The 20,066-nt window shown below is 44.3% G+C and overlaps 2 protein-coding genes across 5 annotated transcripts in view; both read right to left on the minus strand.

The window, feature by feature from the left end:
• Positions 1 to 15,891, minus strand: part of LOC123993189 (fibroblast growth factor receptor-like 1) — an 89,542-nt gene extending 73,651 nt beyond the window's left edge. The window contains exons 1-3 of one of the 3 annotated variants that reach the window (XM_046295066.1): positions 15,758 to 15,891; positions 15,297 to 15,340; positions 13,076 to 13,172 (exon numbers count right to left, since the gene is read on the minus strand). In XM_046295066.1, coding sequence (XP_046151022.1) covers positions 13,076 to 13,139 — 64 coding nt within the window. In that variant the 5' untranslated portion in view covers positions 13,140 to 13,172; positions 15,297 to 15,340; positions 15,758 to 15,891. The other 2 variants (XM_046295067.1, XM_046295064.1) reach the window with 2 other exon arrangements.
• Positions 15,892 to 16,667: 776 nt separating this feature from the next.
• LOC123993190 (E3 ubiquitin-protein ligase RNF4-like) lies at positions 16,668 to 19,583 on the minus strand. 2 transcript variants are annotated; one of them, XM_046295068.1, is made up of 8 exons: positions 19,496 to 19,583; positions 18,577 to 18,712; positions 18,307 to 18,457; positions 18,151 to 18,227; positions 17,981 to 17,993; positions 17,718 to 17,841; positions 17,458 to 17,509; positions 16,668 to 17,332 (listed from the first exon to the last, which is right to left on the minus strand). In XM_046295068.1, exons 2-8 carry the CDS (start codon positions 18,586 to 18,588, stop codon positions 17,183 to 17,185), a joined length of 579 nt encoding a protein of 192 aa, XP_046151024.1. In that variant the 5' UTR covers positions 18,589 to 18,712; positions 19,496 to 19,583; the 3' UTR covers positions 16,668 to 17,182. The 2 variants fall into 2 exon arrangements, with proteins under 2 accessions (XP_046151024.1, XP_046151025.1); XM_046295069.1 differs by lacking the exon at positions 19,496 to 19,583 and adding an exon at positions 18,797 to 19,466.
• Positions 19,584 to 20,066: the final 483 nt, after the last annotated feature.

Below are 20,066 nucleotides of genomic sequence, written 5' to 3' on the forward strand. Positions count from 1 at the left end.
TTTCTCATGTTCTGAGTTCTTAACCGAAAGGTTGCTGGATCGAATGCCCAAGCCGACAAGGTAAAGATCTGTAGTTCTGCCTTTGGACAAGGCAGTTAACCCACTGCTCCCCGGTAGGCTGTCATTGTAATTAAGCATTTGTTCTTAACTGACTAAGATACTAACAGCTTACAGACGGTAGGCAAATAAGATCACAGTTATGACAACTTAGGACAATAAAGAGACTTTCTACTGACTCTGAAAAACACCAAAAGAAAGATGCCCAGTGTCCCTGTTCATCTGCATGAACGTGCCTTGGGCATGCTGCAAGGAGGCTATGAGGACTGCCGATGTGGCAAGGGCAATAAATTGCAATGTCCGTACTGTGAGACACCCAAGACAGCGCTACAGGGAGACAAGAAAGACAGCTGATCTTCCTCACAGTGGCAGACCATGTGTAACAACACCTGCCCAGGATTGGTATATCCGAACATCACACCTGCGGGACAGGTACAGGATGGCAGCAACAATTAATGAATTGTTCCCGAATAGCAGCACTGTAGAAACTATTACACTCAACGGAACAACTTGATTAGTGTAGTGTCAACAACGCAGCCACTGCCAGCTAGCCTACAAAGTCAACAACGCAGCCACTGCCAGCTAGCCTACTTCAGCAGTACTGTATCATTTTAATCATTTTAGTCAATAAGATTCTTGCTACGTAAGCTTAACTTTCTGAACATTTGAGACGTGTAGTCCACTTGTCATTCCAATCTCCTTGCATTAGCGTAGCCTCTTCTGTAGCCTGTCAACTATGTGTCTGTCTATCCCTGTTCTCTCCTCTCTGCACAGACCATACAAACGCTCCACACCGCGTGGCCGCTGCCACCCTAATCTGGTGGTCCCAGCGCGCACGACCCACGTGGAGTTCCAGGTCTCCGGTAGCCTCTGGAACTGCCGATCTGCAGCCAACAAGGCAGAGTTCATCTCAGCCTATGCCTCCCTCCAGTCCCTCGACTTCTTGGCACTGACAGAAACATGGATCACCACAGATAACACTGCTACTCCTACTGCTCTCTCTTCGTCCGCCCACGTGTTCTCGCACACCCCGAGAGCTTCTGGTCAGCGGGGTGGTGGCATCGGGATCCTTATCTCTCCCAAGTGGTCATTCTCTCTTTCTCCCCTTACCCATCTGTCTATCGCCTCCTTTGAATTTCATGCTGTCACAGTTACCAGCCCTTTCAAGCTTAACATCCTTATCATTTATCGCCCTCCAGGTCCCCTCGGAGAGTTCATCAATGAGCTTGATGCCTTGATAAGCTCCTTTCCTGAGGACGGCTCACCTCTCACAGTTCTGGGCGACTTTAACCTCCCCACGTCTACCTTTGACTCATTCCTCTCTGCCTCCTTCTTTCCACTCCTCTCCTCTTTTGACCTCACCCTCTCACCTTCCCCCCCTACTCACAAGGCAGGCAATACGCTCGACCTCATCTTTACTAGATGCTGTTTTTCCACTAACCTCATTGCAACTCCCCTCCAAGTCTCCGACCACTACCTTGTATCCTTTTCCCTCTCGCTCTCATCCAACACTTCCCACACTGCCCCTACTCGGATGGTATCGCGCCGTCCCAACCTTCGCTCTCTCTCCCCCGCTACTCTCTCCTCTTCCATCCTATCATCTCTGATCATCTCCTGATTCTGCCTCCTCAACCCTCCTCTCCTCCCTTTCTGCATCCTTTGACTCTCTATGTCCCCTATCTTCCAGGCCGGCTCGGTCCTCCCCTCCCGCTCCGTGGCTTGACGACTCATTGCGAGCTCACAGAACAGGGCTCCGGGCAGCCGAGCGGAAATGGAGGAAAACTCGCCTCCCTGCGGACCTGGCATCCTTTCACTCCCTCCTCTCTACATTTTCCTCCTCTGTCTCTGCTGCTAAAGCCACTTTCTACCACTCTAAATTCCAAGCATCTGCCTCTAACCCTAGGAAGCTCTTTGCCACCTTCTCCTCCCTCCTGAATCCTCCTCCCCCTCCCCCCCTCCTCCCTCTCTGCAGATGACTTCGTCAACCATTTTGAAAAGAAGGTCGACGACATCCGATCCTCGTTTGCTAAGTCAAACGACACCGCTGGTTCTGCTCACAGTGCCCTACCCTGTGCTCTGACCTCTTTCTCCCCTCTCTCTCCAGATGAAATCTCGCGTCTTGTGACGGCCGGCCGCCCAACAACCTGCCCGCTTGACCCTATCCCCTCCTCTCTTCTCCAGACCATTTCCGGAGACCTTCTCCCTTACCTCACCTCGCTCATCAACTTATCCCTGACCGCTGGCTACGTCCCTTCCGTCTTCAAGAGAGCGAGAGTTGCACCCCTTCTGAAAAAACCTACACTCGATCCCTCCGATGTCAACAACTACAGACCAGTATCCCTTCTTTCTTTTCTCTCCAAAACTCTTGAACGTGCCGTCCTTGGTCAGCTCTCCCGCTATCTCTCTCAGAATGACCTTCTTGATCCAAATCAGTCAGGTTTCAAGACTAGTCATTCAACTGAGACTGCTCTTCTCTGTATCACGGAGGCGCTCCGCACCGCTAAAGCTAACTCTCTCTCCTCTGCTCTCATCCTTCTAGACCTATCGGCTGCCTTCGATACTGTGAACCATCAGATCCTCCTCTCCACCCTCTCCGAGTTGGGCATCTCCGGCGTGGCCCACGCTTGGATTGCGTCCTACCTGACAGGTCGCTCCTACCAGGTGGCGTGGCGAGAATCTGTCTCCTCACCATGCGCTCTCACCACTGGTGTCCCCCAGGGCTCTGTTCTAGGCCCTCTCCTATTCTCGCTATACACCAAGTCACTTGGCTCTGTCATAACCTCACATGGTCTCTCCTATCATTGCTATGCAGACGACACACAATTAATCTTCTCCTTTCCCCCTTCTGATGACCAGGTGGCGAATCGCATCTCTGCATGTCTGGCAGACATATCAGTGTGGATGACGGATCACCACCTCAAGCTGAACTTTGGCAAGACGGAGCTGCTCTTCCTCCCGGGGAAGGACTGCCCGTTCCATGATCTCGCCATCACGGTTGACAACTCCATTGTGTCCTCCTCCCAGAGCGCTAAGAACCTTGGCGTAATCCTGGACAACACCCTGTCGTTCTCAACTAACATCAAGGCGGTGGCCCGTTCCTGTAGGTTCATGCTCTACAACATCCGCAGAGTACGACCCTGCCTCACACAGGAAGCGGCACAGGTCCTAATCCAGGCACTTGTCATCTCCCGTCTGGATTACTGCAACTCGCTGTTGGCTGGGCTCCCTGCCTGTGCCATTAAACCCCTACAACTCATCCAGAACGCCGCAGCCCGTCTAGTGTTCAACCTTCCCAAGTTCTCTCACGTCACCCCGCTCCTCCGCTCTCTCCACTGGCTTCCAGTTGAAGCTCGCATCCGCTACAAGACCATGGTGCTTGCCTACGGAGCTGTGAGGGGAACGGCACCTCAGTACCTCCAGGCTCTGATCAGGCCCTACACCCAAATAAGGGCACTGCGTTCATCCACCTCTGGCCTGCTCGCCTCCCTACCACTGAGGAAGTACAGTTCCCGCTCAGCCCAGTCAAAACTGTTCGCTGCTCTGGCTCCCCAATGGTGGAACAAACTCCCTCACGACGCCAGGACAGCGGAGTCAATCACCACCTTCCGGAGACACCTGAAACCCCACCTCTTTAAGGAATACCTAGGATAGGATAAAGTAATCCTTCTCACCCCCTCCCCCCTTAAAATATGTAGATGCACTATTGTAAAGTGGCTGTTCCACTGGATGTCATAAGGTGAATGCACCAATTTGTAAGTCGCTCTGGATAAGAGCGTCTGCTAAATGACTTAAATGTAAATGTAAATGTAATTACCCGAGTTTCACCAGGAACACACATTCCTCCATCAGTGCTCAGACTGTCCGCAATAGGCTGAGAGAGGCTGGACAGAGGGCTTGTAGGCCTGTTGTAAGGAAGGTCCTCACCAGACATCACTGGCAACAACATTGCCTATGGGCACAAACCCACCGTCGCTGGACTAGACAGGAACCGGCAAAAAGTGCTCTTCACTGACGAGTCGTGGTTTTGTCTCACCAGGGATGATGGTAGGATTCATGTTTATCGTCGAAGAAATGAGCGTTACACCGAGGCCTGTACTCTGGAGCTGGATCGATTTGGAGGTGGAGGGTCCGTCATGGTCTGGGGAGGTGTGTCACAGCATCATTGGACTGAGCTTGTTGTCATTGCAGGCAATCTCAACGCTGTGCGTTACAGGGAAGACATCCTCCTCCCTCATGTGGTACCCTTCCTGCAGGCTCATCCTGACATGACCCTCTAGCATGACAGCCATACTGCTCGTTCTGTGCGTGATTTCCTGCAAGACAGGAATGTCAGTGTTCTGCCATGGCCAGCGAAGAGCCCGGATCTCAATCCGTTGGATCGGAAGGTGAGGGCTAGGGTGATTCCCCCCAAAAATGTCGGGGAACTTGCAGGTGCCTTGGTAGAAGAGTGGGGTAACATCTCACAGCAAGAACTGGCAAATATGGTGCAGTCCATGAGGAGGAGATGCACTGCAGCATTTAATGCAGCTGGTGGCCACACCAGATACTGACAGTTACTTTTGATTTTGACCCCACCTTTGTTCAGGGACACATTATTCCATTTCTGTTAGTCATGTCAAGTGGAACTTGTTCAGTTTATGTCTCAGTTTTTGAAACGTATTATGGTCATACAAATATTTACTCACTCCAAGTGGGATGTCATGTGTCTTTTACTGAGGAGTGGCTTCCGTCTGGCCACTACCATAAAGGCCTGATTGGTGGAGTGCTGCAGAGATAGTTGTCGTTCTGGAAGGTTCTCCGATCTCCACAGAGGAACTCTAGAGCTCTGTCATATTGACCATCGGGTTCTTGGTCACCTCCCTGACCAAAGCCCTTCTCCCCCGATTGCTCAGTTTGGCTGTGCTGCCAGCTCTAGGAAGAGTCTTAGTGGTTCCAAACTTCTTCCATTTAAGAATGATGGAGGCCACTGTGTTCTTGGAGACCTTCAATGCTGCAGAAATGTTTTGGTACCCTTCCCCAGATCTGTGCCTCGACACAATCCTGTCTCGGAGCTCTACAGACAATTTTTTTCGACCTCATGTCTTGGTTTTTGCTCGGACATACACTGTCAAACTGTGGGACCTTACATAGACAGATGTGCGCCTTTCCAAATCCTGTCCAATCAATTGAATTTACCACAGGTGGACTCCAATCAAATTGTAGAAACATCTCAAGGATGATCAATGGAAACAGGATGCACCTGAGCTCAATTTCTAGTCTCATAGCAAAGGCTCTGAATACTTATGTAAATAAGGTATGTTTTTTTATTTTTAATACATTTGCAAAAATGACTAAAACCCTGTTTTCACTTTGTTTTTATGAGATATTGTGTGTAGACTGATGAGGAACAAATATAATTTAATCCATTTTAGAATAAGGCAGTAACGTAACAAAATGTGGAAAAAGGGAACAGGGTGTAAATACTTTCCGAATGCACTGTAGATGCTACTGAATCACTGCAACAGTGAAAAAAACAAAGCTACCTGCCATAATGAAAGTGTTATTGAGTGTCTGAAAGTGGGTGGTGGGGGGCGGGGGGGTGTCCTACTCCAAAGACAGAGGCTTGATATCAGGGATGTTAACGTATAACAGCAGCTGCCTCCTGCGGCCTGATAGTGGCTTGGGTTGAGAGCCCGCTGGATCCCACTTCCCCTGGGGCTTATCTCAGAGGCACATGGCTCTCCCGGCTCTGCCCCCACTCCTGATAGGCCAGTAGACTACACCAGCACCTGCCATGGACCTGTCCAGCAATCAAAGGTCAATATTGATTTAGGCATAGGCTATTAGACTAGAGCAGCCATACATTTCCCGCCATAAAAACAGAGCAAACAACAGAGTTATTAATACATTCATAAATCTTACCAGGTGTCTTCATCCAAATAGATTTGAGCGATATGGATTATACATTAGAGGTAGAATATTGCAAATGGTTGTGTTTTCATATGTATGCCATTAATGTTCGTTGAAATGTATGTTTGTAAATGTTAAGTTGTCTATTGTTTTTATCTTTAATGTTTTTGTATTGTCAAAAAAGTAAATTAAATATTAAAAAAAAAGCTAAACACACACCAAAAATGACTTCAATTAAAATGCACAGGTCTTAATTGGTACAATGGAGATGTGCTTCCTCTTCTCTCTCTCCCACGTGTCATCCTCCTCCACTGGTTGGAGGAGTCAAGCATTCCTTCCCCCTGCAACTCCACCCTCTGATCTCCCCACCTCACACCCATATGTACCCCTGCCTCCCTCCCACATTCCACACCGAGTCTCAGCCATGACTAACTCAATTTGTTCTGCGCAGGTCTCTGTTCGAAAAGGTATCATCCAAAACCACAGTCAATTGAGTGCAGGGTCAACCTGGCCCTGACACACTGAGGCTAACTGTTCCTCAGGGAAACACAAAAATGATGTGTGTCTACAGACGGAGACAAGCACTGAGGCGCATCTCCCTTTCTCATATCGCACTCACTGACATCTTAATGAGGTGTACACACAAACGATGAAGTGCAGCAGTCAGCTCAAATCTACATAGAAAGCATTGACAACATGTCATTTAAAAGAAAATGGGTTAAATCAGAGAAGTGACCTACACAATATAATCTCATTAACATTTTGAATGGTCAAGCTCCAGATATGAGATGACGGCAGTACTTGGCGCACACTGCACCAACGATGCTGTCCTTGTAAACTGTGTGTTGCGGGCCAGTGTGGATTGGCACCGCTATGCACGAATGCTGGGGCCCACAAGGTGTCAATTAGCAGCCCCAGACACTCACAGTGCAGATGGTAAAATATGAGGATTTTATTTTGTTGATAGAGGACTTCAACTGAATACAATGCTGAAAAGAGAGAAAATTAGAGAAAGGAAGATGGAGGAAATGGGGAGGACATCAAATGTGCAGAGTTTGAATACCCTGTGGAGGATTTGCTTACGTCTTTCATTTCATGCTCAAGAGAAACACACGTTTCTCAGGCCCATTCAAATCCTATTGAGGAAGACTGGGGGAGGCAATAGACTGCGCTGTTCTTAAAGACAAACCAACTGTGAGAACAACACTGTGAGACGGTGACACCTCCAGTAGACAAAGGATTCCAAAACTGGGGGGGGGGAAAGACAGACACACCTTTTCATAGTCATATCACATGGTCATTTAATCAGGCCTGATCCACCATGGGGCTGAGGGTGAGATTTAAGAGGCAGCAACAGATGAAGAATCCCACAGGTGTAGGCCTAGACACTCCAGATAGACACCCTAACGCCGTAAAGTTCCTCCACTAAATGCTGTGCCTGGACCAATGGGTTTGGCTGGGTCTGTGTCCCAACTACCTGATTGAAAAGGCCACAACACTGCAGCTAGTCGAAAAAGTTCCTCGGTTGCTAAAGCCTTCAAATTCCCAACTTTTAAACCACCCCCACAACTCTCACAATCCTTACACATTCCGACTGCAGTGTGGATTCCACCCCAACAGCTGGCGTAATGAACAAGCCGTGTGTGTGTGTGCTATGCCTCCATTTCTCTGCCTGAGGGCAACTGCAAACCGTGTGGCTACGGGCAAAAACACAGCAGAACTATTGTCAGTCCACTCTTCTAGTGCTGCCCAACAGCTTACCATCACAAAGCCAAACATAACTCCACAAAATAATAATGAAAGACAATCTCTGACGAGAGTGACGTGCATCCTGATTTAAGGACTTCACCGAAGAAAGCAACCTGGGCTTATGGGGAGGCTCTGTGAAGTCATTCAGAGATACATCAGACATGGCCTCAGTCATTTAGTGTCTTTATCACCTCTGTTGTTTTTCTTTTTTAGAATACACAGCTAACCTTTCACCTCAGCACCAAAATAAATACCTGTGAAGGCTGATGGTTCAGGATGTTCAGGAAGAGAGCACAGGGGGCACTGCGTCGGTCCCACACTTCAAACAAACCAGCGGCAGGCAGCGAAGAGGGAGAGCAACTGACTCAATCTATGGGTGTGTCACAAATAGAACCCTATTCTAGGGAATGGACGGACACATGCATCAAAGGACACCTTTTCAAATCTCTCATCAGGGAACGCCAGCCGTTCCATGTAAATGAACTATTCCAGAGCAAGCACACCTGATTCAAATAATTATCAAGCCCTTGATAAAGTGAATTAGGTTAGCTAGTTTAGGGCTCCAACAAAATGGTGAAACATCTGGGGGTCCAAGAGGAGAGGTTTGAAAATCACTGGTGTAGAGGACACACAATATGTCTGCCATCCATCAATCACATTAATGCTCTGTTTGTTTAGGTCCCAGAATGGCATCTCTCTCTCTCAGCTGGGGGAGCCTTCTCCTCTCTGTCTCTCTGACATGGGACACACACACACAGCTGCTCAGGGGCACAGGCCCCAACACAAACTGACACGCAAAATACAAAAGAAAACAAGGAGAGCTGTCTCCAGTCCAGGGACTGCTTTTCAACATCTCATTTGTAATGTGACCAGGAGAACAGCTGGGAAGGAAGGAAGTACATGCTTACATCTATACATACATATCTGAAAAATAGGGGGATGAATGAACGCAGAGAAAAAAAAAGCAGAACCTGCAGTACTGATGTGTTATTGTAAGCCCCTCTGGTAAGAGGTCAGGTATGCACACTCCCTGATCCGATCTGGGGCCTTTCCCTGGTCCTCTCCGTTGCCCTTTGACCCATCCAGCACTAACCAAACAAAGGCTCCAGGCCCCCAAACAATAAGCCATTATGTCACCAGCACAACACAATGCATTGTTCGGTCCGTGAAAGTATGTGTGTCTGTCTATGCTGTGGCTATTTCAGGTGAGTGAGTGAGTGAGTGAGTGAGTGAGTGAGTGAGTGAGTGAGTGAGTGAGTGAGTGAGTGAGTGAGTGAGTGAGTGAGTGAGTGAGTGAGTGAGTGGCACAATTCCAATATATTCACAAATTAACAGCCACAATAAAAATGTAGATGTAACACTGCATTAGTTTCAGTGGTTGATGTTTTTGCAACATTGATTGGCCCAGAGGTTGGCTAGCCAAGTGGAAGTCATGTCAGACAAGACTGGAGGATTACATGGACTTAGGAAAATAGTAGGCCAGTTGGATTTGTTGGCTGGAGAAAGCTAACATTCAAATTAGTAGTAGTAGTTTTAAGGGTAATATATAACATTTAAAAAAGTGGTACACATTGTTATAAACTTATCGTGATAAATTGTAATATGAATTTTTGTCCATCTCGCTCTTATTTTTATCGTACTCTCGGCACAGTTAATATTTGTGGCCACAGTCCTGTGAAGTCACGTTGCCTTAGCAATTACCAGGTGGGGGCTGATGGTAAAGGTTGGATGGGGTGAAATGGTGAGATCACTTACTTCAGACTTTGTTCAGTTGCTTTCAGGCTCAGTAAAATGCCTCCCCACTCTCTGCTGTCCTTCTCATTAAAATGCCTCTTATTTCTCTTGCTCTGTGCTTGTGTGTTGGGAGCTCTCCTCAGAATATAGGCACACTACTCCACATTCCATGCGCCTCTGCATGCTCACACACACAACACCTATCCCATCAACCTACCCCGTGAGGTGTCTTGATGGACACATTAAAACCAAACACCAAGGGTGCTAAGCTAACTTTATCCGAGCTCCCATTTAATGGGACAATCCAGTTATTTTTGAAGCCAGCCTGTATTTACTAATAACCACATCATCAACATGCTGTTCCCAGTCTTAAATCAATGTACGACCTCCTGTCTAATACAGCTTCATTACTAAGGAATATGATTAGCAGCCCAATGCTAATGAGAAGGGGTGAGAGAAAGATGGTGGCTGTGTAAACACCATTTGGCAATCTAATAACCACTTGATGGCCTGTAGTCTGACAGCAGCCTTTCTCTATGGATCCATCCTCCTCATTGAGATGAATTTGGAGCCAATCTCTCATTCCTTACTCACACTCAGCTATGTTTGTCACGTCTGGAAAACGGTTTATGTGTGAGATTAGCCTGATGGTTTTGTGCCTTACATTTTGTTTGCACCATTACATGTAAATTACTATAGGAATGTATTATAACATTGCAATATTTACATTTTATGACATGTCTCAATATACACACTTTATGACTTTATGATCATTGTTAATAGCATTGCCTTTTACCTAGACATATGCATTGATCCCTATTCAAACTTTAACTACTGTTTGTTTAAACCCACAACCCAGGCTCTGTCGATATTCTCTAGTTTACTACAGCTATGAAGGGTTGTGAAGTGACAAAAGGCTACCCAATGGTTCAGCTATGTTTCTCCAACACACTAAATTAACTTCACACATTTCCTCTGGCTTAGACCTAGCCATAAACTGCTGCAGTGTGAGGAGGAGAGGGAGAGATTTTCTGTGTATTTTTTAACCTTTAACTAGGCAAGTTAGTTAAGAAGAAATTCTTATTTATAATGACGGCCTACCCCGGCCAAACCCAGAAGATGCTGGGCCAATTTTGCACCGCTCTATGGGACTCCCAATCACAGCCGGATGTGACACAGCATGGAATCGAACCAGGGACTGTAGTGACGCCTCTTGCACTGAGATGCAGTGCCTTAGACTACTGTGCCACTCGGGAGCCCAAGAATGGAAGGAGGGAGAGATTGAGGGAGAGAAAGAGCAGATTCTAAAAATGTGCTGCTCCTCCTCATCTCAGTTTCTATTGACTTTTAAAAGGCTCAGACGAATACAAGAAAGTTAGACAAGCAGACAGTACTTCTTCTCAGTGTATGTGTTTTGTGCATCAGCCCATTTTGTTGTCTGCTCTTGAAGACGTGTCCAGATGCTCAATCATGAATCCTGGAAGGCTGCCTCTCACTGACACACCAGCATGACGCTGCAGGGTGGTCCTAGTTTGTACAGTGCACAGCAGGCCCCTACAAACCCACCAGTTCCACCTCCAATAGCCCCCACACGTCCACACGGCTGCCTGTCGCCTTTGTTTAAATGCAATGCTGTAGTATTTAGTCTACCATTGCTGCACCAAGATCCTGTGCTTATAGCTGGGTCCCACCACATCTTGCTTCCAGTGTGGATGGAGTTTTAAATGTAGTTAGTTTAATCATGTGTGCCATAAGGAGTCAAAAGAGTGATACCTAAATGAATGCAGTTGTATTTTATTTGTGATCATAATTTTTTTTAAATTGCGTTATGGCAACCATCCCATGACTTCGTTGATTTCCCCATTCAGTCGGGCTCCCGAGAGGAACAGCGGTCTAAGGCACTGCATGTCAGTGCTAGAGGCGACCACTACAGACCCTGGTTCGATTAATGGCTGTATCACAAACTGTGATTGGGAGTCGCATAAGGCAGTGCACAAATGGCCCAGCGTCTTCCGGGTTAGGGTTTGGCCGGGGTAGGCCGTCATTGTAAATAAGAATTTGTTCTTAACTGACTTGCCTAGTTAAATATAAAGGTTAAATAAAAATAAATAAATAAAAGTTAGCACAGACATTAATGCCCACATTTATGCATGAATACTCTCTCTCAGGCATGCACCAAACAGAGTAAAATCCTCACCTTTCCGCTGCTCAGACTCAGACCCAGAATCATTGCATAAGCGTATACAGTTCACATGTCTCTCTGGCAGCGGGGCCCAAACTGTGCTTCCGCTTGCAGCGGAAAATATTTGTCATCTGACGTGATGTTTCTGCATTCCCCGTGCAACAAGGACACACCAGGAACAGCAAACTTGGTCAGTAGGGGAGCGCTCAAATGGGGTTGGGGGATAATTTTTTGCCACGTTCCATATCATAGCAAATCAACGTGGACTCTTCCTCTAGAAAAATAATCCTTAAAAAAAGTATTAATTGTCCTGTAATTTTTAATGTCCATTCCTTTTCTTCTCCTTCTCCTTTTAATGTCCATTCCTTTCTTCTCCTAAAGTTCACATAATGAAGGTATTAAACTCAGGTCACAAAATATTGATTTTTATGTCAGGAAAAGTTTTCCATGAGGAGAAGTGTGTTGATGTGGACTCAACCTTTTCTGCTGTATGTTGAGTAGCCGTTGTTGACCCACCACAGTTCGTCAAAATCACAGTGTTTGGAAAAATAGAGGCCAAAGAATCTGACATTCAATTGGAAAATAATCTCTGATTCTGTCTCAGTACCTCTGAGGTATTTTGTTTTCAACACAACCCTTCAACACAAGTCTTATCAAACGTGTCATATCAGACTTTATAAAAAAGGTAAAAAGTTCCTTGCTCAAATATCCTAATGCCATCATGATAGAGAAACGTTTAGTCTCTCTCCCCCTCTGTGTACACAATAAGGCGCTAGCTAGGCTAAGCTAGTGAGTAAAACCCCTCTGATACCATCACCAGAAAGACAAGTTGTCTCTTCTACTTTTTAAGCCCACAGGACTCCTTGCCGTGTTGCTCCGGTCATGGTCGGAAACGCGGTGGCATTGCACAGCAAACAAACATAATTGCCTAATCTAATCACATTGCTCTCTATGGGTCTCTGTTTACTTTTGCCTAAGCGTCTCCATGACGGCTCAACTGTGTGATTGTGAATGCTGCATTGTTCAGGCTAGGGCTCTCACCGATCCAATCTGCCTGGGCGCCGTGTGTTTGGGTCCCCCCCATGCCCCTTTGCTTTCCCCAGACAGGCAAGCCAGAGCAGACGACCAGCGGCATGTTGAGTCTAGGTTTGACAGCTCAGATTGTGCAGCAGGAGGGTCAGGACTACACTCTATCAGCATGCCTCACTTGACACTTGCACACCAGGTATCCCAAAGGTTACTGTCCCAAAGTCTGTGTGATCTAGGCAAGGTACGTTAGAAAACGGAAGATAGGCCATTGGCCTGAATGGACAATATCACCAACTTGGAGTTACACAACCACAATTGTGTACAGCTTGTAGTAGATATCATTCATTGCGGTGAGGCACTTTTTGAAGATGGTTGCCTACAGATCCACTAAAACACTCAGTTATTATTGTTCATTACTACTACGTTACTACTCACCCCGTGCACAGTCCGACAACAGGATTATCTCACAAATGAGCAGGCAAATGCATAAAAGTCCCATTCTTTCAGGATGGAAGTCTTCAACACTTGAAATCTTAGAGAAAGAAAAAAGTAAATTCACAGTGAGGAGAGGTGCAAGAACACATTGTTATTATCCATATCACATCTTAAGCTACTGTATATTATGCTTTACAACCAAATTATATTTCTCACAGAAGTTTCTTTTGGAAGTGGCATTTTCAAGGCATTGAGGAAATGTAACAGAATTACATTCGAAACGAATAAAAATAAAATAAGTTGTTAATTATTTAACAGATGAAAAACACAAGACGTCTGTCCCCAGCACTATAAAATGTGTTTCCGGAAAAGCAACATAGGCTTTTTATTCATGAACTTCAATCAAATGTGGAGCTCTTATTTTGTCCATATGTCCCTATGTTTCTGGTTAGAGGAGTTGTTCTTTCTGCCAGTTTGCACAACAAACAAGTAAATTGAAATCCAAAATGAAAATCCTTTAGAGTTTTCCATTTAATCTTTGATCAAATACATCTACATAACAAGTGTTTAATTGACTGTTAAATCATCAGCTATTGGGGAACTACACATATCCTCCTCTCATTGTCTTAGAATGGGTTACATACTACATTATCAAAAGTATGTGGAGATCTTCTCATCGAGCATCTCATTCCAAAATCATGGTCCCCCCTTTGCTGCCATAACAGCATCCACTCTTCTGGGGAGGCTTTCCACTAGATGTTGGAATGTTGCTGAGGGGACTTGCTTCCATTCAGCCACATGAGCATTAGTGAGGTCAGGCACTGATGTTGGGCGATGATGTTGGGTGATTAGGCCTGCATTTCAGTCGGCGTTCCAATTCATCCCAAAGGTTTTCAATGGGGTTTAGGTCAGGGCTCTGTGCAGGCCAGTCAAGTTCTTCCACACCGATCTCAACAAACCATTTCTGTATGGACCTCGCTCTGTGCACAGAGGCATGGTCATGCAGAAAAAAGGAAAGGGCCTTCCCCAAACTGTTGGAAGCACAAAATCGTCTAGAATGTCATAGTGTGTTGAAGCGTTAATATTTCCCTTCACTGCAACTAAGGAGCCTGAATCAGGAAAAACAGCCCAAAAACATTATTTATTCCCCACCTAATTTTACAGTTGGCACTATGCATTTGGGCAAGTAGCGTTCTCCAAACCCAGATTTGTCCGTCGAACAGCCAGATGTAAAGCGGGGTTCATCACTCCAGAGAACGTGTTTCCACTGTAGGCGAGCTTTACACCACTCCAACCGACACATGGCATTGCGCATGGTGATCTTAGGCTTATGTGCGGCTGCTCGGCCATGGAAACTAATTTCATGAAACTCCCAACGAACATTTCTTGTGCTGACGTTGCTTCCAGAAGCATTTTGGAACTCGGCAGTGAGTGTACGTGTACGTGCTACGCACTTAAGCCCTCAGAGGTTCCATTTTGTTGACTTGTGTGGCCTACCACTTCACGGCTGAGCTGTTGTTGCCCCTAGACGTTTCCACTTCACAATAACAGCACAACACAGTTGACCGGGGCAGCTCTAGCAGGGCCGAAATTTGACTTGTTGGAAGGGTGGCATCCTATGACAGTGCCACGTTGAAAGTCAATCAGCTCTTAAGTAAGGCCATTCTACTGCCAATGTTTGTCTATGGAGATTGCATGGATGTGTGCTCATGTTTTATACACGTGTCAGCAACACGTGTGGCTGAAATAGCCAAATCCACTAATTTGACGGGATGTCTACGTACTTTTGTATATATAGTGTAGATGCTGTTGTATAGGCTACAGCTAAATCTACCTGCGTATTAAACTTGTTAGAAAGCAAAGACCTAAGCCCCATCCACTCTCATACACACATAGATCCATTAATGGTAAATCAGTGGAATTAAAACATTCTACACTCAAGACGTGGACTACAAATAATAGTTTTGTAAGGTAATATAGCAGAACTATAATTATGATTAACACAATATTGATTTATGCAATACAGTTGTGTATTATTCTATTAGTAATACATAAGTAATAATATGTAGTATAAATTGAAAGTTAAAAAGTATTCCAATTGCATTTTTTTATTACAGGTCTACAACAAACCTGCATCCTTCTAAAATCAACGTCTTATAAATAATCACACTTGTGATCAGGGCCAATAACACTTTCATATTAATACAAGTTAGGGACTTACCTGAAACGTCCAGCAGCAATGATTTGTCTTGAATCGGTTTCCCACTAATGACAAGTTTATCATGATTACATTGTCTTTAAAATAAAGGTGATTTAATCCAAATAATTAACATATCAATGTCCACTAAAAGTTGAACTGCACGCACCCCTCGCTCAAAGTATCCGTGGCTCAGTTACTGGATACATTGTTACCCTCTATGAAAAATAACACTAGAAAACGTGAATGTCAAACATGCAGCTAAAATATGGCTAGTTTTATTTAAATTGACGGTCATCACATCACGCTCGTGCGAGACCCAACACACCGGACCGAGCGTGCGTCAAAACTAAATAAAAGCCCTGTGCTCGCGTTACAGTTAACTCCTACCATTATCCATTTTGGAAGAGAAGCAGTTGTCTCTTTTTTAATCCCAAATACCATTTACATCTAATGAATTTACTGCAATAATTGATCTAACATACCTTGCCATCAAGGAATCGACCGCATTAGTGGGAACTGCTGTCCGTCCGACCTCGGAATTTTTGCCCAATCACAGAGTAGCCCAAGTAGCTACTCAACACATTTCAAGAATTTAACTCTTTCGCTTAGGGCAGTTCTGCTATTAACATCATGGACTACGTCATGATAATTAAACCAAAATATATTAATACACGAATTAAATGTACTGAATGCATTATGTAATTCCAAAGTAATTAACACTGAATTGGTAAATTGAACTTCTACTTTCATTATGTAATATGACACTGATCATTTATTAAAATGATATGGTTTGGGTGTTATAAATACACACTGCGCCAACATTAGGAAATAAGGTCAACAACATAAGAGAAAATTGTCATTTGAAGAAAATTAGATATGAGAAAGGGACAGTTGTTCAAACTCAGATTAAAGCCAAATCCTGGACTGAAACACACTCCATGTAAAATCTCCATAGATAATTTAGTCCTGGACTAGGTTTATTCTGGGTCCAAGAAATAAATCATGTGTTTGATAATATGTTAATAAAGTAACACACCCCTTGCACTGAGAATGGAGAGGAAACTGCATTATCGTTGATCATTATTGGACAACAGACAATATATGCGCAAGATACTGCCCCTTAGTGGCAATTTGAGGGGATGCGTGTCACAACGGAGTCAGCAAAGTTACATGTAGTACAGAATAAAAAAATAATTAAAACTTTACAAATTCAAATGTAAAAGTCAGTGAAAACATGTAATAAAAAAAAGAAGCTTCTTGGCAAGTCAGCATGAGGGCTCAACAATGCAATGTCCTACGTTTGGGCTTGTCTCTTCTCACAGTCTCGGTCACAGACAGGCTGGCTGTGAGAATAAACTATCTGGGTCAGGTGAGCAAAACATGTAACAAACCTTTACAATCATACATCTCTTTTATTGAACCTTACAGATTAGGCGCACCTTAACTTGTCATTCAACCATATATACAAAACATACAACAATATTTACAATGGTGATGACCAGATTCAAGCAACACCCACCGTTCAGACATCACCTACTCAGCAGCAATAAAAACCGACAGACATTTCTACTTTCGAGTTCTCATTGCACTTGAGTGCCAGTCACGTGTGATTGCTACCAATACAACATCACACGTGGCTTCTTTAAGAGCTAAAAACCTTTTTTTTTTAGCTTAATCAGTGGAAGAAAATTACAAAAATCTAAGTGAATGTGCGCTGGCATAAGAGTGCGTCCCTATGCTCCTGCTTCTTTCATTGCAGAAGAAAGACAAAATCGGTCCGATGTGTATGTAAATGTGTAAATTATTCTTAAATCCAGTAGGGGGCAGTGATATGAGAAGGTATAATTAAAGGTTTTGCAGGTTTGGTGAGGGTGAAACCAATGGGTGAGTCTTATGAGTGTTTGATGTCAGATATATATGGGGTGGCATTGCTTGTGGGTCAGTTTCTTTCTACAGGTTGGGCAAGTGTGGGATCTCAACAGTGAGTCGCGTAGGCAGTGACTGCAGAACAGGTGACCACATTTTGTGGAGACTACTAGCCTCCCACTTTCAATGATCTAGAGGAAGAAGAGAAAGAGCTCAATCTTAGTTGAAGGGACAACTTCACATTCTTGGTAGCTACACAGCAATTACAGCTTGACATAGTCACCTTCACACACATGTTGAATTGTGCTTCGCTTACCTCAGCATAGGCGTCCATACACACTGGGCAGCTGACTGTCCCTGGAGTAGACCTATGGAGGACAAGAGACCATCAGGGTGTACCCTAACTCAAGGTCTTGATTTCAGTAGTCACGTGGCCAATATTATGAGTGGATAAATGGATGGATGAGGATGACATTGCATTTGTGTGCTTCAATTTTCAAATAGAATTGATTTTAAAAAGTTTGATTTGCCATCTGAAGAGATCATCATAGTCAGAGGGGTTGTGGGGCTTAGTACCTGGCTCTACTGCTGGCCTGTAGAGAGGACAGGAGGTCGGCACTGAGTCCTCCATTAGTATCCTCCTCCTCATCACTGCTCAGTACATAACTCTCACTGTCAGCTTCACGTCTGCCATGAGGCCCTGAGATAGACACAAGCAGATAGACAAACTCACAGAAAATACATGCTTGACATAGTAATAAATGCTTGCTTTATTAGAGGACCAAAACATATTTGAATCTAAATATAATTGTTGCAATTGAGGAAAAGCAATGAATTACCTTCATCGACAACCTGGTTTCCCAATTTGCAATCACGCAGTGGTGGAAAAAATAAACAAATATGTCAACTTTTCAGTCTTTACAACAGTGATAAAAGCATAATCTTATAAATACATTAAAAACAGTTATTTGTATATATCATTATTTGCATAAAGAAAGCTCAAACTCACCACCACAGAATCATTGCTGGTCAAGTCAACCACAGTCAACTCAGAACCTTCACATGTCAAGTCCACCACCTCCTCACCTGCACAGCCAATAGACGGGTTAGAATTTCCATAATCAACCAAAATGACAGAGAAAAGCATAAAGTCATTGCTACCCACTCTCAGTCCTGCTGCTTTCCAGCACATCAATGGTCTCTGGGACTGCTGCTGATGCTGCAGCACGAGGTCGCACACTGGTTGTGGTGACTCTGCTACTCTTGGCCGTGCGTCTGGAATTTGAAGGGACTCCAGTCCTTCTTTTCCTCTGTGTCTGTGACAACAAAGCACTGCTTCTTAGAAACCAGACACCTGTGCTAAATGTCTGTGAAAATTAAACTGAAGGTGTTGGAGGGTTATCACGTGGCCCTGGGTGCACATGTGAGGACTTACTGTACTGCTCATGTTGCGATAGGGAAGGTGTGAGTGAAATCAAAAATGGTCAAATGTTACAGTAGTAGTACACACTGAAAAATCTACATCCGTTCCAACTCTGATTGCGAAGTTCTTGGACCAATTTAACAATAATCTGGTGAGAGAAAAATAAACCAATTAAGTTACATAAAAAGCCTTCACACATTTGATAAACAACAAACCATTGGCCATAACTAACCTTTATGACCAGAACACAGCAGCTGAAGAACACAAACCATAGTCTATCGTTAACAATATTCTGAGATCCACTCCCTAACCACAAAGTCAAAGCATAATGTTGTTGACAACTTGTAACATATTAGCTTGTAAAATGGATCAAATCTTCAACCCCTCTCTTTCTGTGTTCATCTGCTTAACGTAACTGGGGAAAAAATGTATTTAGCTAACGTTTAGCTGCTGACATTTAGCTGCTGTAATCACAAAACTGCTTGTCAGCTACAATATCGTAAGTTAGCTAACATTAGCTGGGTCTGAGCTGGGAAGCTCATCAGGCGTTGGTTTATCACGACAAAATGGAAATTAACACGGTGTATTAAGCATGACATGCACCTAACCAAGTAGCTAATGTATCTGGCAATACAATTAATAAACGCAATGGTGAATCAAAACATGAGCTAGCTAGAATTAGCATTTGAGCTAGTTAGCTAACAAAACCAAAGACAACTAGCTAGCTAGCAACCAACAAAGGTAGCTAATTTAGCTAGCAATGCTAACACGCTCTACGCAAGCTCTAGCTCCTGGTTTTACAAACGGGATCAGCTTTACTTTTACATAACATCAACACCACAATTCAACATTTGTATAAGGGACTGGTGATAGATGAATAAACTGAAAAATAATCTAGTTTTAAAACTAAGGGTGGTTAACAGCAGCCTACCTCCTCAATCACTTCTTCTATGGTCCTTCTTGATGAGATTTAAAGGCCGTTGGCATCCAATAAATGTTTCATTACTGCCACCTACTAGACTGGAGTATAACTCCCTTATACTTTGCTTCATTTTTTTTCTACAAAAAAAGAAAATACAACAAATACCCTACCATCTAACATTACACTCAAAAAAAAAAATACCATACTCCACTATTAAAATGTATTTAGTTCTACTTCAGGCCAACAGCCTGGAAGGATGGGACACCACCACATTAACACACCCTGTAACTCTTCTGATTTCAAGTCTCGCACACCCAAATACCTCTCTACAGCTGCCACCACAACCTCTATTTTCTGCAACTTACATTCTATCCCTGCTGTACAGTTGATAACCATTAATATAAATACCAAAAATGAAATCTTACTGAAACATATATACCTTGTTGGTGGATCCCTATGTACTGTTACAGATCGACTACTCTCACCACTCCTCTCAGGATCCCTCCCCCTTGGCCCATCTTCCTCTACTTTCTTCACTGCCTCAGCATATGACAACTTCTGCACTACTCTAACCCTGGAA

The sequence above is a fragment of the Oncorhynchus gorbuscha genome, linkage group LG13 (assembly GCF_021184085.1).
Source record: "Oncorhynchus gorbuscha isolate QuinsamMale2020 ecotype Even-year linkage group LG13, OgorEven_v1.0, whole genome shotgun sequence".
Lineage (NCBI taxonomy): Eukaryota > Metazoa > Chordata > Actinopteri > Salmoniformes > Salmonidae > Oncorhynchus > Oncorhynchus gorbuscha.